At 41.1% G+C, this 19,987-nt stretch overlaps 1 protein-coding gene and 1 non-coding gene across 2 annotated transcripts; both read left to right on the top strand.

Annotated features, from left to right (window-relative positions):
- Positions 1-3,406: 3,406 nt before the first annotated feature.
- TRNAS-GCU (transfer RNA serine (anticodon GCU)) lies at positions 3,407-3,488 on the top strand. The gene has a single exon. It is a non-coding gene; the product is annotated as a tRNA-Ser (tRNA).
- Positions 3,489-9,917: 6,429 nt separating this feature from the next.
- On the top strand, positions 9,918-19,771 carry ZSCAN9 (zinc finger and SCAN domain containing 9). Its single transcript, XM_053603479.1, is given in 6 exon segments — positions 9,918-9,950; positions 11,729-12,215; positions 12,380-12,527; positions 15,082-15,110; positions 15,112-15,178; positions 17,493-19,771. Coding segments are annotated over 5 exon segments (1,278 nt in total). The 5' UTR covers positions 9,918-9,950; positions 11,729-11,795; the 3' UTR covers positions 18,107-19,771.
- Positions 19,772-19,987: the final 216 nt, after the last annotated feature.

The following is a 19,987-nucleotide window of genomic DNA, read 5'->3' as shown; positions in this document are numbered from 1 at the left end:
CTTCCTTGGTTGACATTATACTATATTAGTGTTGGCTTGTGTTAATGTGGAAAGGAGAGAAGAGAAAAAAAGAGGTTAAAAGAATAAGAAGCCCAATTGTTTAAAGCTCAAGTTTTGATAAGGAACAGCCTGATCCATAGTAAAATCTTCTAAACTATTCCAAAGAACCTCACCAAGAGCAACTAACTAGACACTTCCAGAAAATGGAAAGAGAAAATAAATTTTTATATATTTGTATTCTTTAGTTCTAGAGATATGAAAGTTTTATATTCTCTTAAAAGTGATGTTAAGGAAAAAATTTTAGAAATGTTTGTAGATTTGTTTTGAGAGAGTCTCACTATGTCACTTTCAGTAGAGTGCTGTGGCGTCACAGTTCACAGCAACCTCTAACTCTTGGGCTTAAGTGGTTCTCTTGCCTCAGCCTCCCAAGTAGCAGGGACTACAGGCACCGGCCACAATGCCCAGCTATTTTGTTGTTGTTGTTGTTGCAGTTGTCATTTTTGTTTAGCTGGCCGGTGCTGAGTTGGAACCCGCCAGCCTTGGTGCATGTGGCCAGCACAGTAACCACTGTGCTACAGGTGCCCAGCCTGTAAGTTTCTTTCTTTTTTTATTTCTTTCTTTTTTAGGTAACATATTTTCTGTTGTTTTTAAAGACAGGGTCTTACTCTGTAGCCCAGGCTGAAGTGCAGAAGTGTGATACATTGCAGCCCATTGCAGCCTCAAACTTCTGAGCTCAGGTCATCCTCCAGCCTCAGCCTCCTTGGTAGCTGGGAATTAAGGTACAGACTACCACATGTTGCTAAATTTTTATTTTTTGCAGTGGTAGGGGTCTCACTATGTTGCCAAGGCTGGTCTTGAACTCCTATCCTCACACAGTCCTCCAACCTCTGCCTCCCTGGGTTTTGGGCTTGCATGAGTAAGCCCCTGCCCTAGCCAGCAGTTTTTAAAATAAAGAAACAAAATAACAAGTGAGCACAATACATTGGAGCGTATGGGAAAGCAATTACTTCAACCACAGAATGGGCTTCATTTGGCAGACTGGAGGGAAGTCTTAATACTAAGGTTCATTCAGTGCCCAAGGAGCACCCCAGCGCTAGACCAATTACACAAAGCACTTTCTGTATTTGGTTCATTGGCGTTTCTGGAGAGAGAATCTGTCAGCTACATTCCCCACTAGATTTTACCTCTAACTGCTCCCTTGCAACAGAGGAAGAGGGCAATTTGGGAAAGTCATCTGTGGTCTTGGGAACGTCCAAAAGTTAATTTGGCATCTACCAGTTATCACATGAGTGGCTGGAAAGTTACGGCCCTGCTAGGATCCAATTCATTCATTCTTTCTTTCTTTTTCTTTTCTTTTTTTTCTTTCTTTCTTTCTTTTTTTGAGCCTCAAGCTATTGCTTAACACAAAAATGTTGGAACTTCTGTCTGGTCACCCTCCTTTCCATCCCCCCTCACTCCTATGGCTTTGAATATTTCAGAAATTTCAATTCCTCTACTAATAGTTTGTTTTTCCACAGAAAGAATCCAAGGGTATTTTGAAAAGGGGCAGCTTTCCTGGGATCTTACACTATCGACTGATAATTGCAGAAACTCAGGCTCGCGTCAAAGCAGGTTCAAGAATGGCATTAACGGTGTCACGACCGCCGAAATTCCCTATAGTTCATCAGTTATCTTTCTTGACTTTTTTCCCGTAGGTCCAGAGAAACGTAATTCGCTAGGAGAGGAGAGGGTGGACAGGACTTGATTCCCGACTCCCTCAAGGCTTCAAACAGGGTCAGGAGTTAAGATGATGGTGGAGACTGTGACCAGGGGAAGGGGCGTGTCATAGCTCTTTGAGCTAATTACAGTATTAACTTAACTTGTCCTTCGAAAGCCACCAGAGAAGTGGAGAGAGCGCCTTAACTAAGCACAATGCACAGATTTCGTCTCACAGCTTTTGGTTTGGTATTTGACGAATTGGGTTCTTTTATTCTTTTGATACCGTTTTTCACTCCCTCCCTCTCCTCAACTTTAAATAACCCACTCAGATTCGACTGTGTCTCCCTTGAGTTTGGGGGAAAATTAATTTCAAATTCTCGCGTCTGAAATGCTGCCTAATTATGAGCATAGACAGTGGAGACAGATTGCCGGAGTAAAACCCTCAGTTTGGCCACGGTTTGCCATGTGACCTTGGACAGGCAGAAAAATAAAAGCACCTACTCCCGAAGTGTGGTTCTGGAACTCCACGAATTAAAGCGACAAAAGCGCTTGGGAGACCTCTCGGCAGCGTCCGCGCTATTTGCCGTGTCCGGCAATGTCGGTAGGTATTTGCCCGCGTTTTTATCGCTCAGCTGTAAGGGATTTTGGGAGTTGGAAGCCAGGAATTATATAAAGCTACAAAGAGGTCCCTTCCTTCAACCTGCCCCTGCCCTTGCCTCTGCAGGGAGCATGTCAGGTTTAGTGGCGTCGCCTCCAATTTACTCCTCCAATTCGTGGGCTTTTTCAGGGATGAAGTCAAGGCCGACGTGTAGAGTTTGGGGGCTTTGTGAAAAGGACCTGTCTTGGGCTTGTGGTATGGACTTGGACCTTCTGACCAGTGAGCACTTCCTACGCAGTTGAACTCCAGAGATTGCGATGTTTTTCAATTTGTTAGTTTCATCTTTCCAGTTTTTTTTAGGTTGTCGACAAGGAATTTTCAGCAAAAAGAATATTAAGCCTCTCCGTCAGCTTTTCTTATCAGCAGAGTTATATACGTATTTTCTTATCTACTGATCTTCTCCCTGCCTATTTTATTAATTCCTCCTGTGAATTAATTTGTCCTATGCAGGGACAAAATCTGTCATACCTGTGCAATGCAACAAAGTCAAACATTTTATCTTTTTTTTTATTGACATTTTAAACACAAAAAGTAGAAAAAAAGGTATAACGAAGTTTTATATATCCATCACCCAAATGCAAGAATTAGCAGTATTTTGCCAGTCTCATTTTTTTCGGTACCTGCAACCTTTTCCCTCCTGTATTTAAAGCAAACTCCAGGCCGGAGTGGTTCACACCTGCAGTCCTAGCACTCTGCAATGCAGGACACACGTGACAGAAAGGGGCTCCGCAAAGGTCAGAGAGCGTATTATGTCTCTAGGGGACACGGGGGCTGCGGGCTGGAGCCGCGTCAACAAGACAAGGTTGACTTGCTTCTAATGAGGTGTGCCAGGCACTGGTTCAACCTGTTAGTGGGTATTTGCCAAGTAATTTCACCATTCTAAATAACTTTCGTCTTTTGTGGTAGTTGTGAAATGTGCTTTAATTAAGACACCTGACTTAAATTGTGGTTATGGGAATTAAACCTGGAAAAAGCGATTCCATTATACCTCTAGAAAACGTCAAGGAGCCCTATAGGGAGGAAGATTCTGAAAGCCTTCGGTCCCCGACTGACGAGGTGGCCGAGTGGTTAAGGCGATGGACTGCTAATCCATTGTGCTCTGCACGCATGGGTTCGAATCCCATCCTCGTCGGTAAGTTAATGTCTCCCTTTTGTTCCAAGAGATGGGTAAGCACTTACCAAATAAAGTGCGTAATTAATTAAGTGCTTAAATTAATTCCTTACTAATCAGCCATTTGAGTAATTCCCTTTTATCTTTCCTGTTTTCTGCTTCCTCAGTAGCATTTATAGTGCTAATTAATTTGTTAGTTTATTCGATTCCTGTTTCATTCATTCCCACACCAAATTTTGCTTCACAGAATTCCCCATTGAGGAAACAAGTGAAGATTTTATTGAGGGCTATAGACACAATTTTTTAAAACTGATAAAATCATATAGAGTTATATACACTAAATTACACGTATGGAACTTCGTGGATTATTTAAGGCATTTCTAGATTAATTTTATCTCTACCGCAATTTTCATCTATTATGTTAATGCTTACTTTAAATGCAACCGTGTCTAAGTATGCCTATCTTTGACACGGAAGAGAGAGTGTCTGTTTAGGTTGAGATGTAGCAGATCTTAAAAGGTTACACTAGGGCCTTCCCGTTGGCTCACACCTCTAATCCTAACACTCTGGGAGGCCAAGGTGAGAGGATTGCTTGAAGTCAGGAGTTTAAGAACTGCCCTAACAAAAGCAAAAACTCACACCCTAGTCCCTACCCCCTTCTACAAAAATAGAAAAACTATCCAGGAAGATCTCGGAAATTTGAGGTTGCAGTGAGCTGTGCCAGGGAAACAGAGTGAGACCCTTGTCCAAAAAAAGAGAGAGAGAAGAGAGGAGAAGAGGGGAGAGGAGAGGGGAGAGGGAAGAGGAGAGGAGGGTAGAGAAGAAAGAAAAGAGGGAGGGAGGGAGGATACATTAGAACATTTCCAGTTAGGAATAAGGATTTCTTCCTGAAAATGGATTCTGAGGAGGCTCCAGAAAAAGTTGGCATTGGCTCTGGGTTGGTTGCTGTTTTGTGAGGTGGGATTAGGAGCAGCAGGGATTAAATAGGAATTGGGCACTGTCCAGAGGAGAGGGTATCTTCGGTAATAGATAGGTGTATAGAAGCGGGTGTAAGACTGATAAGGTGGCAATCACTGAAAGCGGGTTGGGGGAGGGAATTGTGACATTTTAGAGCTGCAGCGTGATCTTGGGGAAAACAATGTTTCCTGTTAATTTTGCAGATAGAGTCATGGATTTTGTTTCTGTTTTCTTTTTCAATCACAGCAGATTTCCTTTCCTTCCATTTAGACAGGGTTTTACTTTTTCAAAGAACGTTTCCTGTCCCTTTTGGGAACTAGTCTCTGGCTCGGAGAGGTGGGAAGTTACGTGGGACACGTGCCTCACAGTGAAGAAATTGTTCCCCCACCCCGAGATCGGCGGTAGGATTGTCAAATAAGATATAGAAGACTCAAGATTTTAATTTTAGATAAAGAACGAACATAACATAATTTTTAAAAATTATTTATTTATTTTGAGACAGAGCCTCAAGCTGTCACCCTGGGTAGAGTGCCGTAACGTCACAGCTCACAGCAACCTCCAACTCCTGAGTTCAAGCGAGTCTCCTGCCTCCGCCTCCCAAATAGCTGGGACTACAGGCGCCCACCACAACGCCCGGCTATTTTTTAGTTGCAGCCGTCATTGTTTGGCGGGCCCGGTTGGATTCGAACCCAAAGGTGTATGTGGCTGGCGCCTTAGCCGCTTGAGCCACAGGCGCTGAGCCATGACATAATTTTTTTAAAAAACAAATTCTCACTGTGTTGCCCAGGCTAGAGTGCCCTGGCGTTAGCCTACCTAACAGCAACCTCAAACTCTTCCTACCTGCACCTACCTGGTAGCTGGGATTCCAGCACCCACCCCACTCCCAGCTAATTTTTCTATTTTTGTACAAGTGAAGTCGCGCTTAATCTTGAACTCCCGAGCTCAAGCGATCCTCCCACCTCAGCCTAACAGGGTGCTAGGATTACTGGCATGAGCTACTGTGCCCACATGGCCTGAACGAACATAATTTTACATACAAATCTAGCAACCCTAGTCGACGGTTCCACACGTCCGTGAGCGGACCTCAGGGCACAGAGACCGGATAGGGAGAGAAGCGGGTAGAGGGACCGGGCGGCTCCTTTCCTCCAAACTGGTAGATGTGTGCCTCCTTCTCAGAAAAGATTACGATCCCGCCCTTTCCGTCTAGCTTCTGAGAAGTTTGTAAACTTCCTAAGGACAGCGTCCAGTTCTGAGTTCTCCTGGTTCAGCCTAATTTGGGTCACAGAAAAGAGAACGCCTTCGTTTTTGAAATATAACTTTCTCTCTTCTTGGAACTAAATAAATTATTAAGCTAGAAAGGAGTTTTACTTAGAAAAGAGAAATTAAAAAGAAAAGAGACATGGACAGTTATTGGAGAGGTAAAGCAAAAGTAGATTCAAATTCCTCCAGATTCAATTTGGAGTTGGATGCACATCTCTAGATTCAAAGCGGGTGATACAAATCCTTACCCAACAGAGCAGCTGCCCTATAATGCCTGGGGTGTGAAATAAACTGATTGCATCCTGAGGTTCTGAGGGAAACAGTTCTTTTGCTGTCTGCTACCAGTATGTAGTGTGACATCAGTTCATCAAACTAAGAAGATGTAGGTTTGCCCCACAGCAAGGAAAACTGGAGCGCAGGGCCCTGGATCTGTTCCTGGTGGAGAAGAGTCAATAAACCAAATGAACTGGGATTCAGATGTAAAGTCACATACTTCTGGTGGGAAAGCAAACTGGAGAATCCTTTATCACACTTTAAAAGTACATATTGGACTTCAAAAATAGACTGGGTGGGTAGGGTGGCCTGAACTTGTAGTCCCAGCTACTCTGGAGCAGGAAGGCAGGAAGGCCACTTTAGTCCAGGAGTTTGATGCTGCAGTCATCTATGATAATGCCACTGTCCACCTTGGCCTACAGAGCAAGATCTCATCTCTTAAAGACAAACAAACAAAAAACGTCACTGTCAGGGCGATTCAGTGAATCCTCTAAAGGGGAAAGGAATCTTTCACTTTTCAACAAATGATTGTGTAACAATTAGACAGCAGCCATGTGCAAAAAAAGGGATGAATATTACTTCACACTATATACTTAAAACTTGAAAATTTCAAAAAGAAAATTTCAGAGAAAATCCTTATGACTTCAAGTTAGGCAAGGATTTTCGAAGTAGGATATAGAAACATACGCTATAAAAGAAAAATTGACATATGTAAGTAACTTCAAAATTTAAAAATTCCATTCTTTGAAAAGCACTGCTAGTAAAAATGAAAGAACATCAGATTCTGAGAAAATGTATGTAAAGATCTTTTACAACTCAGGAATAGAAAAACAATCTCATTCCACCCATAAAATTGGGGAAATGATTTGAATTTACATTTCAACAAAGATGATATACAGACAGCAAATAAACACATGAAAAAAAAATTCAATATCAGTGGTTATCAGGAAAGTTTAAATTAAAACCACAATAAAATCTAGCAACCCTCGTCAATGGTTCCACACGTCCGTGAGCGCTACACATGCTATTAGAATGGCAAAAATATAAAAATTTAATACCTGATAGTACAAAGTGTTGATGAGGTTATGGAACAATTGGAACTCCCAGAGGCTGTCAAAGAGAATACAAAACTGGTACAGACATTTTGAAGAAGCAGTTTGGAGGTTTCTTATGAAGTTAAGCATGTACTTACTTTTATGATCCAACACTCCTCCTCTTAGATATTTACTCAAGAAAAATGAAAATATGTCCACTTGTACATGAATGGTTACAGCAGCTTTATAATTGCCTGAAACTGGCAACAACTCAAATGTCTATCACCTGATGAATGGATATGTAAATCGTAGTACAACCATGCAACGGGTTATATATACTCAGCAATATAAAGAACAAACTACAGATACAACGACATAAATGAATCTCAAAAGCAGCATGCCAAGTGAAAGAAACTAGAAACTGGACTCAAATGCTATACTGTGTGATTCTTTTTTAAAATTGTTATATTGGTATTTATTTTTATTTCTTTGAATATTTTCTTTTTCTTTTTTTCTTTTCTTTTCTTTCTTTCTTTCTTTTTTTTTTTTTTTTTGATACAGAGTCTCAAGCTGGGTAGAGTGCCATGGCGTCATAGCTCACAGCAACCTCAAACTCTTGGGCTCAAGTGATTATCTTGCCTCAGCCTCCCAAATAGCTGGGACTACAGGTGCCCACCACAACGCCCAGCTACTTTTTTAGAGATGAGGTCTTGTGTTTGCTCAGGCTGGTCTTGAACCCATAAGCTAAGGCAATCCACCCACCTCCACCTACCAGATGCTAGGATTACAGGCATGAGCCACTGCACCTGGTCCTTTTTGAATATTTTCTATCCTCAGCTGGTTGAATCAGCAGATATGGATCCCAAGGACATGGAGGGGTAACAGTGCTATTCTAAGGGTTTCCATTTTTTCTCCTGTTTTATGTATTCTCCTATTTATTCTTTTAGGGTTCCCAACTACCCAGTGTATTGTCATCCCCATTTTAAAGAAAACAAAAGCACAGGAAGATTAAGTGAGTTATTTAAGAATTACAAAGCTAGTAAGTGACAGAGCTAGGATTCTCTAGCATCAAAACTCATGCTATTCATCAGTGTGCAATAATTGCCCCCTTTCTATAAGATTTCTGTAATACCACACACTTGAAATTACAAAGGTCAGAATTAATAAAAGGGTAATAATGGTGGAAAGGTGGAGAGATGCTTGTGAGAAGCTCAGGAAGTAAAACTGACAACGTAGGGAACAGCTGTGGAACAAGAGGGAGAGGGGAATCTACGATGACTCTTGGACTTCTGACTTGACTGAGTAGTGGATGGGCCAGTCATAGAAATGGGAAATTCAAGACAAGAACTCTGGTGGAAAATATAAATTACTGGTAATTTAATGTTTGATGTATCTGTGACACAAAAAGGATAGCAAGGAGGCAATCAGAGATGTTAGTCTGGAGCTTAGACAACTGACAGAGAGACATTTAAGAAATTTCCTACAAATATGAAAACTGTGTTTGTCACAGATGGGCACCCCAAACAGAAGAGAATAACATATTTCAACAGTCTCCTCAAGTCTAAGACAAGTTGAACATTCACTCTCATTTTACAGTTTGTTAGGAAAGTTTGTAATGAGGGCTTTGCAAGTCAATATGGTATAAATATGAAAGAATTTTGAGCAAATTTTCTTCATGCTGTTGCTGTTACTGTTAATGATTACATATGTATTAGATATTTGGAGGAAATTGAGGTAAATTATGAAGGTTGGGTTTATTTAAGGCCCTACAAAGGCTGGGTTTAGGAAACAACTAAAGAAATTTACAGAGCTACAGTTTTGCAGTTAAAACACATCATGGAACCTCCGTTAACATAAGATATTTTCTTATTGCTGTAATAAAATAAATAAGATTCTGTTGAAACAAAACAAAACATAGTTTAAGCTATGCAATATGATCATTCCGGTTGACATGAAAAAATTGATGAATGACTAACAGTACTTATGCTCTTTTGTAATAAATCTTATTTAATTTGTTTCAGATTTTGAATTATTGCAAAAAAATCCAGACAACTTTTATAGCAAAAAAATAGAAAGGGAGAAGCCTCCGGAAGAAAACAAGGAGGAAGAGAGTGAAGAAGACATCCTTATAAAGAATATGTAGGGACTGGACAAATAAATTGTGGTACATGTGATTTATACCCACGTAGATTATGCAGCACTTAGACCAACATGACCAACATGATAGATAATGACATCAGTAAGTGAAAACATTAAAAACAAGTGGAGGGAGGAGATAAAGGTAGATGTGTGTGAGAGAGAGAGAGAGAGAGATCAGAATGATAAATATGAATTCCAAGCTAACAGTGATAGTGGCTGCTTCAGGGAGTGGATCTAAGGTCAGGTGAGGTATCACCTGTTACGTTATTAATCTTGAAACTGTCTGAATTTTTTCTTCTTAATCATGATAATCGATTAATTTACAAAATGTTTTAAAAACGAGCATTTTCTTTTTTTTTTTGTAGAGACAGAGTCTGACTGTACCGCCCTCGGTAGAGTGCCGTGGCGTCACACGGCTCACAGCAACCTCTAACTCTTGGGCTTACGCGATTCTCTTGCCTCAGCCTCCCGAGCAGCTGGGTAAAAACGAGCATTTTCAATAGCTAACGATCTACGTTTCATCAATGTTTTCGGTTTAAAACCTGCATGTGGCCCCCTCACCATGCCCTCCAACTCCCGCCCCAAGCGATATTGTGAGTCGCTGCTCAAAAAGAACCGAATGGCAGGAAATTAGGGGGTGAATCCCAGAAACCGTCGGCGCAGGACACTGAGTCGCGGGATCCTAGACCGGCCCGGAAGTGCCTCTACACCGTCCGCTCGTGTGGAGGGGCTGGCATCTTTCCGGCCGGCCACAGTTCCGGCTCCCTCCTAGCGCTCTGAGGCGGTAGGAGGCTCTACCTGCTCGGCTGGTCCGGATCTCGTGAGTCCGCCTCTGGGACCCGGGATGGTGGGGAGGAGGGTTAAGAAAAGTGAACCTTAGTGGCTGGTAGGTTGAGGCAAGCGGAGGGGGCAGTGGTCTGTGCCCGGCGGAGACTTTGCCCGGGAGAGAGTTGTGGGAGGACTGCGAGGTTTAAGGCCACCAGGGTAATAAGAACAGGCTTAGGACTCAGGGAAGGAAACGCCTGAGAGAGGAGGTTAGGTACAAATAGGAAAATATTTTGCAGTCTTTGTCAAGGAGAGTCCTTCTCACCTTTAGGTTCTAAAGGAAAATTAAGGGGCATTGAATGGACTGGAACAAGTGCAGAATGTAACAGTTTGCGATTCCTCTTCCTTTAGTTCCTTGATTCTCAAACCTTACAGTGCATACAACTCATTGAGGAGCATATTAAAGACGCATACTCTGGGCTTCCTCGCCCCCCCTTCGCACCCTTCACTCCCGCATTCACATTCCCAGAATGTCTGCCACAGGGCCTGACAAGCTGGAATTCACCTATTGGGCTGGGATTCTGACATTTGGAGACACCCAGGCCTCCTGGGCCCAGGCATTGAGTCTGCAGAAAACGTCTCTCTTGGGCTTCTTTAGTCTCTTAGGATTGTCTTTACAAAGAATATGATCCCTGCTTCCTTTTATCAAATGAATAATAATGATTGTAAAATCTCAGAAGGTAATTATGAGAATTAAGTATGGCTTTGTGTCTGAAAGCGTATTGGAGACTGTTGTGCAGTGTTTACTATTACTCTTAGGAAGCAATAGGGCAGTTTGGAAAGCTCACAGGACTTGGAATCCACCAAAGCTTTCCTATCTTAAATGGTTTTTTTTTTAAAGATTACTTTGAGAAAACTCAAGGAAAGACTTCCATTAATGTTGGTTCATTTATTTAGTTGACAGGAACATATTTCCATTTATTCTTTCTCTAATTTGACTTTTATACAGTAAGTCCAAATATTTTACACAGATTTTCTGAGTAATCTATGTGGTCCCTAATTCATGGCCTTTTTCTTCCATGAACTCTTAGGGAATTATTTATTGTCAGTGCCACTCAACATAAATGAATAACACCTATTCAGTCCATTTGCATTGAACCGAAGGATCTTGGGAGGGAGACCAACACCAGCAAGCACTACATAAGGAGAAACAAGGGTGAAACACTTGTTCCTCAGTGTCTTTTATTGAAACCTCAGGTATGAGAAAATATAGCACAGTGGAATGCTTCAAAGAGAGAGTCAAGGATAAAAACAAGTAGTTTCTCCTTAACTGCATAATTGAACTAACATTCTGTTTACTGCACTGTTACTTTTTAATCTTATCACTGCTAATATGTGGCTGTAAGGCTGGGACAGTATGCTGTGTCTACTGAATATTGTTTTCAGTACTCATGAAATCACTCATGGTCAGCAGTGATTCTTGACTTTTTCCCAGATTATTCTGTCCTTAGTGCCTAGCACTTTTAACCTTATGTTCTATCCTACAATTTGTTTTTTTCCACATAGAGAAACTGAGATTGAAAGATTAAAAATTGACACAAAGTCATACAATTCGTAAATTTTAGAACTAGAATAAAATCCAGGTTTTATTGAAAATATGCTCCTTGCACATTATGAGCATATATTTTTCCATTATTTCTATCATTTGGTCACTGAGTCACTTTCCTTTCAGTGACTAGCTTTAGCGTCTATGACAGTTTCTTACATTATCAATTTCTGTTATCAACTATTGTTGTGTTTCTGTGTAAATAATTATTTTTACTGCTTAGGCAGCAGTCTCCAAGTGTGTCTTGAAGCATTATTCAGCTAGAGGTTACCTTTAAAGCTATTCAAAGTCAAGATGAATACAGACTTAAAAGAGGTTTTATCCCCGGATGTTCATGCTCCTGAGGTATGGGAAGAGCATCTGACTGTGAAAGTGGAGGCAGAAAATCACCTTAAAAAACAGGAATACAGACTAAAGTGCAGTAATCCACTGGCAAGGGAAATCTTCCGAAGGCACTTTCGGCAGCTCTGCTACCAGGAGACCCCTGGACCAAGAGAAGCTCTTACGCAGCTCCAGGATCTTTGCTACCAGTGGTTGAGACCACATGTGAGCACAAAGGAGCAGATTTTGGATCTGTTGGTGCTGGAGCAGTTCCTGTTCATCCTACCCAACGAGCTCCAAGGCTGGGTGAAAGAACATCGTCCAGAGAGTGGGGAAGAAGCTGTGATTTTGCTGGAGGATCTGGAGAGAGAGCTTGATGAACCACAACATGAGGTAGGAAGGGAAATTAGCTAGGGTAGCAGTGGCCACCCTTGTGGATATAGTACCCCCTTAATACTGATAATAAAATATCCTACCTCATGCTTCCTTCTTTCTGGGAAGTGTTTTTTCAGACAGTTAATTTCTTCAGAAGTCAAATCTTGTGTCTTTGTCCCCAGATGGTAGCTCGCATACACAGACAAGAAATCCTTTCTAAAGAGATAGTGTCTTTAAGAGAGCAGACATCATTGAGCCTTCAGTCACAGCATAAGGAACCTCAGTTCAAAGGTGACCCTGCTCAGGAAGTTCATCCTATTGGAGAGACAGGTAAGGGACAGGTTTTGTTTGATGTTGAACATGTCTCACCTGGTCAAGTGAAAACAATCAAAAAACCCCCCAGGGGATCCAAACACTCCTTACCAGATAGCAGCAATGCTCAGAGCTTCTGAATGCCTATGGTGTTCATTTTTGTCCCCTTCCCTTGCATGCGATCTTCCCCTGTGTACCATCCTTAGGATTTCTGGCACATGGTCCATTATGAAGGCTGTCAGGAATCACTGTGGAGAAGTTTTAGAGAATGGGCTTGAAGGTTTGACAGATACAGGTTCAGATCATGGCCTGCTTGTATTGGGCAGGTTACTTAACCACTTGACTTCAGTTCCCTCATCTACAAAAGGTGGTTGATACTAGTATTGGATTTGTCTACTTGAACTGTCATAACAGAATACCATAGCCTGGGTGGCTTTAACAACAGAAAATTTATTTTTCACATTTCTAAAGACTATAATTCGAAGGTTAAGGTGCTTTTGGGTTTGGTTTCTGGTGAGGCCTCTATTCCTGTGTTGTGGACAGCTGTTGTTTTCCTCTGTCCTCACGTAGCCTTTCCTCTGTTTGAGTACAAAGTGAGAAAGAGAGCATTCTAGTGTCCCTTTTTCATAAAAGGACACCAGTGCTATCATATTGAGATCCCCCTTAATGACCTCATTTAACCTTTATTACCTCTCAAAAGACCCTATCTCCAAATATTTCACGTTGGGACTGAAACATATAAATTGTATTCCTTCAACATATAAATTCTGAGGGAACACAATTTAATCCATAACAAGTATATACCTCAGAAACTTGTGAGCATCAAATACAATTTATGAAAAGGATTTGGCATGCATTATGATTCATACATGGTAGCTGTTCTTATCAAAAATCACCAATGTCACCCTTGCCAATTTGGGTAGAAACATATGTGATAGGCTTAGTAGGCAGCAGATTGTATGGGAGAATCCAGTGGACTTAGACTTTGGCATTTCCTTGTTTGTAGTCTTCATTGTAGTGCCCACTCTTGCAGATAGACTGCTGGCCACTTGGGGCTGAGTCAGCTGACTTCCCATTTTGGCTTGCCTTGCAAGAATTGGCTCTAGCCGCTAATTTACCACATATAACATCATAGCTTCTTACTGACATTTTGTTAACCTTCTGACAGCAGGGTTCCCCTGTTTTCAGTTTCACATAATCCCCACCCCCCATTGTATTAAAGCCACAACTTCCCTTTCCCTCTCTGCCTTTAGCCTCTATTTATTTCATCTGCCCTAGCAATCATATAGTTATCTTGGATTTCTATTACATGAAACATATCTCTTCATTTAAACTGAAAATTAATTTGACTTCAGCTTAAATTAAAGTGTATGTATTGAGTAAATTCCATGCACACAGCAGACCTTCCTCTGGTCCCATAACCTCGTCAGGTTAAAATTCCTTCTGGTTTCATTTTCTTCCTTTATGAGCATCTATCCAGTCAGTTCCTTTGTTTTTTTCTTCTTTCTTTTCGTATGAACTTGAACTTTTCATTCTCCAGCAATTTACTCCTTTCTTCTCTCTTCCAAACCACATCTAGAACTCTGTTGAGAACATTAAGAACCTCCTTTTCCCAAAAGCACATCTAAGTTTATCCACCTATCCATCCATCCATCTATTGGTTTATTCATTCAAAAAATATTTATTAAGCATCCAGTGAGGCTACAGGTGAGTACTTAGAGGGCATCTACAAATTGGAGAGTTCTCCCTGTAGGACATCACTATAGGTGTGTATTAGAAATTCAGGAAAAGCCACTATTATAAGGCAAGATAGTAACTATTCAAGATAATAAGGACCAAATATATGTTGCAGCTCTTCAACTTTTTAGCCAAGCAATAATATTTAAGTTACTTTATACCCTGTTTCTTTATAAGTTCATGCTGATTATAAAAAATCCAAATAAGACAGAAGTTTATATGGTGAAAAATAAAAGTTCTCGAAATCCTATTCCCTAAGGGTAACTACTCTTTGTCAATTTTGCTATGTATTTTCCAGATTTTTTCTATATACACATACCTGTTTTTAACCCCACAGGTTTCTAAGAGGTGAGATGATAATATCAGAGAGCTTTGCCAGTTTGATAAATATATAAAAGTACTTCATAAGTCATGAAGTTTGTGTAAACGGTAGTTATTCAAAAGTGGAGGCTGGGTATTGACTCACCTGTATTCCTAGGCCAACAGGGGAGGATGCTCGAGGCCTAGGGTTTGAAATCAGCCTGGGCAACATAGCAAGACTGTGTGTCTACAAAAAAAATTATAAAGTTAGTAAGGCATGGTGATATCCACCTATAGTTCTTTCTAACAAGGAGGACAACTTGAACTCAGGAGTTTGAGGTTATAGTGAGCTGTGATCATGCCACTGCATCCCAACCTGAGTGACAGAGCAAGACCCTCTGTCAAAAAAAAAAAAAAGTGGAAAATGTCTTAGTTTTTATATTCTACTTCGTTCCCATATACAGTTCAGATTTAATACAAAGTTTGGGCATAATGGTAGTACTGATACCACGTTTGGCCTGTTTCTTCTCTGCAGACAAATTTCTGTTTTCCAAATTTCTGTTTTCCAAATTTTCTGTTTATCCCCCAGCTAAAAGGAAAACCATGGCCTAATGACAGAGGAGTCCTAAGAGGTACCTGTTGTGATGTGTGAGGAAAAATACAAGTCAGGGTCGGTTTTTCTTGTGCCTTTTCTGGGTTGCAAGGCGAAATCACACATGAGACATCCTAAGGATACGACAGCAGCTGCTTGCCAGTGTTTAGACAGTTTGGGTCTGTTTCTTTCTATTTTTATCCCGGAATCCCCCACACAAAGTCTGATTGGATTGGCTGGACATCATCCAGTATAAACCAGTCCTATGAGTCAGTTTTTGCCTCAGATGCTAGTCCCTTGTCCAGTCAGTTGAGGCCATACTTTCAGTCTATTCCTTTTTATTCATTCATTCATTCAACAGATATTTTTTGAGCAACTACTATGTGCCAGGGATGATAAAACAGGGAATAAAACAGAAAGATCTTGTTCTCATGGAGGTTAGATTTTTACCAAGAGGAAGACAATAATAAAAAATTGAGATGATACAATATGTTAGAAAGTGAGGAGTGCAATGGAATAAAGCAAAAATAGAACAGGATAAGGAAGATTAAGAGTGCTATACATAAGGCATATCGATTATGGAATTAAAGAAATGAATTAAAATTGACCTTATTAAGAAGGGGAGGGATGAGCAAAGACTTGGAGAAAATGAGAAAGTGAATCATGTTATTATTTGAGGTCAGAGCTTTTCACAAAGAGTTAAGCTCTAGGGCAAAAGCCTTGTGATGGGAATGCACTTTGGATTTATGCATTTGACAGTCAAGGATTTGAAAGTCATTTTCCCTGCTGAGTATAGTGTTTTCATGCCTGTAAATCCTAGAACTTCAGGAAGCTCAGGTGGGAGCATCCCTTGAGCTCAGGAGTTCAAGACCAGCCAGAGTGAGAGTGAAACTTGGTTTCTACTATGGCCAGGCGTTGTGGTGAGCACTTGTAATCCCAACTACTGAGGAGCCTAAGGCAGGAGGAAGATCACTTGAATCTAGGAGTTTGAAGTTGCTGTGAGCTAGGCTGACACCAGGGCACTCTAGCCTGTGGCAACAGGGTGAGACTCTGTCTCAAAAAAACCCCAGAAAGTCATAGTATAAGTAGTCTTCCCTTATCTGCAGATATCTTCGGGAAATAAGAACCCCAGTGGATGCCTGAAACCTAGGATAATACCAAACTCTATATATACTATGTTTCTTCCTATACAAACATACTTACGATAAAGTTTAATTTATAAATTAGGCATAGTAAAAAATTAACAACAATAATAAAATAGAAGAATTATAACAATATTCCAGCATCACTACTCTTGTACTTTGGGGCCATTATTAAGTAAAACAAGGGATACTTGAAGACAAGCACTGTGATCACTGTGACAGTCAATCTGATAACCAGTATGGCTGCTAAGTAACAGGCATGCAATGTATACACTATAGATATGCTGGACAAAAGAAGGGTTCACATTGTGGGTGGGATGGGAATGGAAGCATGAGGTTTCATCATACTACTCAGAAGGGTGCACAGTTTAAAATCAGGAATTATTTCTAGAATCTTCCGTTTAATTTTTTTTTTCCATTTCAAAATATTAAGGGAATACAAGTTTTTTGTTACTTGCATGAATTGTATAATGCTGAAGTCAGGGTTTTAGTGTGTCTATCACCAGAGTAGTGTACATTGTACCCAATAGGTAAGTTTTTATCCCTCCTCCTTTCTTAGTTTCCAGAATCCTTTGCACTACTACATGTCTGTGTATATGAATCCCATTGTTTGCCCTCGTTTGTACATGGTATTTGTTTTTACATTTCTGAGGTACTTCACTTAAGATAATGTTCTCCAGTTCCATCCAAATTGCTGCAAAAGACATTATTTCATTCTTTTCTAATTTTTTTATCAGTTAATATTTTGGAAGATAGTTGAACATGGGTAACTGAAACTGCAGAAAACCACAGATAAGAGGGGGACTACTGCATTGCCTGAAGTACCCAGAAGAGTAGAAGCTTAATACTTATTTCGAAAATGAATAAATGGATAAATATGTGAAGTAACTTTTTTTTGGAAAGGGTCACTTTGAGGCTTCTTACCTCAAAAAGAGATAGAGTTCTGAAGGTAAACTCTAGAGAAGCCACACTGATCTTTACCCTTCCCTTCCTGTGAAGAAAATTCTCCCACGCCAAGTCCACATAGGGACAGACCGAGCTACATTTTGTCAAAGAGGGCATACTTCTCTCATTACCTAGGGGAAGGTGTTACCAAAATAGCCCTTCTGTTTCTGACTTCTGTCCCATTCTATACTGAATTTTTGTGGACATAGTCACCTTCTCACAGGCTCAGAGAATAAATGACATTTACCTAGTCTTTTTTTGTTTCAGATGAAATGATCAAGACTGAGGACAGAGGGTTGTTGCTAAAGAAAGACTGTCCTAAGAAGGTAGAACCACATGGGAAAATGTTTCATGAACAGACCTGGGAGATATCACACCAGGATCCCCAACGTGAACCTGGTGAACATAAAGGTCTGATAGAGAGGCAGTGGGGAAACCCCTTAAGAGAGAGGCACCACAGATGTGGTGAATGTGGGAAGGTTTTTGCTCATAGCTCAGGTCTTATTCAGCATCAAAGGATTCACACAGGAGAAAGACCTTATGAATGTAATGACTGTGGGAAAACCTTCAGTCGGAGTTGTGGTCTTTTTAATCACCGAAGAATCCACAATATACAGAAACAGTACCACTGTAAGGACTGTGGAAAGGCCTTCAGTCAGAGTGCAGGTCTTATCCAGCATCAGAGAATCCACAAGGGAGAAAAACCCTATCAATGCAGCCAGTGCAGTAAGAGCTACAGTCGGAGTTCATTTCTCATCGAGCATCAGAGAAGCCACACAGGGGAACGACCTCACCAGCGCACTGAATGTGGGAAAAGCTTTAATCACCACTGCAACTTCATCTGCCATCAAAAGATCCACACAATGACTCAGCTGGTCTAGTCCTTGCTATGACCAAGTTTTATCACTGGCTGAGTCATATGGGGTAGGGTAAAGCCAGAAAATACCTCTCTCTGAACTATGTGTTTGAAATAATTACTGACTATGGTCTAATGTAGGATAGAGTATAGGGTTAAAAGAGTTAGGTGCTAGGGACAGAGTGGTCTGGGCAAAATCCAAGAATCACTGCTGGCCATGAATATCAAAAACAGTACTCACTAGGCACAGCACACTCTCTCAGCTCCAAGTCATGTTAGCAGTGACAGATTAAGGAAAGACAAAAGTGCCATAAATAGGATATGTTAGGAGTCAGTAGTGCAGTAAAAAGAAAAATTTACTTTTTTTTTTTTTTTTTTTGCTGGGGCTGGGTATGAACCTGCCACCTCCGGCATATGAGACCGGCACCCTACTCCTTGAGCCACAGGCGCCACCCAAAATTTACTTGTTTCTTTAACCTTTACTCTCTCTTTGAAACTTGTCACTGTACTGTATTTTCTCATACCTGAGATTGCAATAAAAGCCAGGGGGGATGTTGGAGAGGGCCATACCCCTGTTTCTTCTTGCAGAGTGCTTGCTGGCGTTGGCCTCCCTGGTTCCCTCAGTTCAATGCAAATTGACCGAGTAGGTGTTTTTCATTTCCATTGTGTTGCACCAACAAATGGTGCCCTGTGTAAGGAAACATGGAGGCCGCTCTATGAAGCATTTGTGAGGAATCTGTGAAGAAGATTTCAAAAACCAATCAGGGCACCTGTAGTTCCAGCTATACAGGAGGCTGAGGCAAGAGGATCACTTGAGTCCAAGAGTTTGAGGTTGCTGTGAGCTGTGACACCTGGGCACTCTACCCAGGGAGATGGAGTGAGACTCTGCCTCATAAAAAGTAGAGATTACACAGGCTACTGATCCCATCTCCCTAACCCCAGCAAGGGGAAGAGGACATCTGCTCATCCTAAAGTGAACAACAGGTGTCAAAGGACTAGCCTTGGATGCCCGTGGTCAGATCAAAGGGACAGACCTGTGGGATATCTTTCCATTGCCACTTTGCTTTCACTTTCTTTTCCTCTTTCTGACTGGTTCATGTGAAAATGGGACAATGTCTTTCTCAAGAACAATGCAATCATAAGCTGCGGCTTTAGGGCCTTTTATGGATCACACCCTTGTTTCTCCTTGCCGGAGTGCTTGCTGGTGTTAGCCATCTTGGGTCCCTCAGTTCAATGCAAATGGACTGAGTGGGTGTTATTCATTTGTGTTGTGTCACACTGACAGTCCAGGGACTTCTAAGAGGAGAGTTTGTGTTTTTTAAGCTGCTGCCTTCCCTTTTGTTCATTTACCCCTTTCCTATTCTTACTAGCCTGTCCCTCTTATTTATTCTCTTTGAGATGGCTGCTAAACCCTTCTAATAATATAATAAATAGTGCTGCTAGAGCCAACATCCCTGAAAGATCTAGTATTTGTGTTTAATTCCTAAAGATAACAGCTCTACTGATGTTTTTTTTTTTTTAATTTATTTATTTTTTATTGTTAAGTCATAGCTGTGTATACATTAGTGCAATCAAGGGGTACAATCTGCGGGTTTCATACAATCTGAAATATTCTCATCAAACTGTTCAACGTAGCCTTCATGGCATTTTCTTAGTTAATGTATGTAGGCATTTGTATTCTGCATTTATTTATTTTTTATTTATTTATTTTTTTTGTAGAGACAGAGTTTCACTTTATTGCCCTCGGTAGAGTGCCGTGGCCTCACACAGCTCACAGCAACCTCCAACTCCTGGGCTTAAGCGATTCTCCTGCCTCAGCCTCCCGAGTAGCTGGGACTACAGGCACCCGCCACAACGCCCGGCTATTTTTTGATTGCAGTTTAGCCGGGGCCGGGTTTGAACCCGC

This window comes from Nycticebus coucang, chromosome 9, assembly GCF_027406575.1.
Source record: "Nycticebus coucang isolate mNycCou1 chromosome 9, mNycCou1.pri, whole genome shotgun sequence".
Classification (NCBI taxonomy): Eukaryota; Metazoa; Chordata; class Mammalia; order Primates; family Lorisidae; genus Nycticebus; species Nycticebus coucang.
The sequence above is the reverse complement of the archived record's forward strand: the minus strand, read 5'-3'. Positions and strand labels throughout refer to the sequence as shown.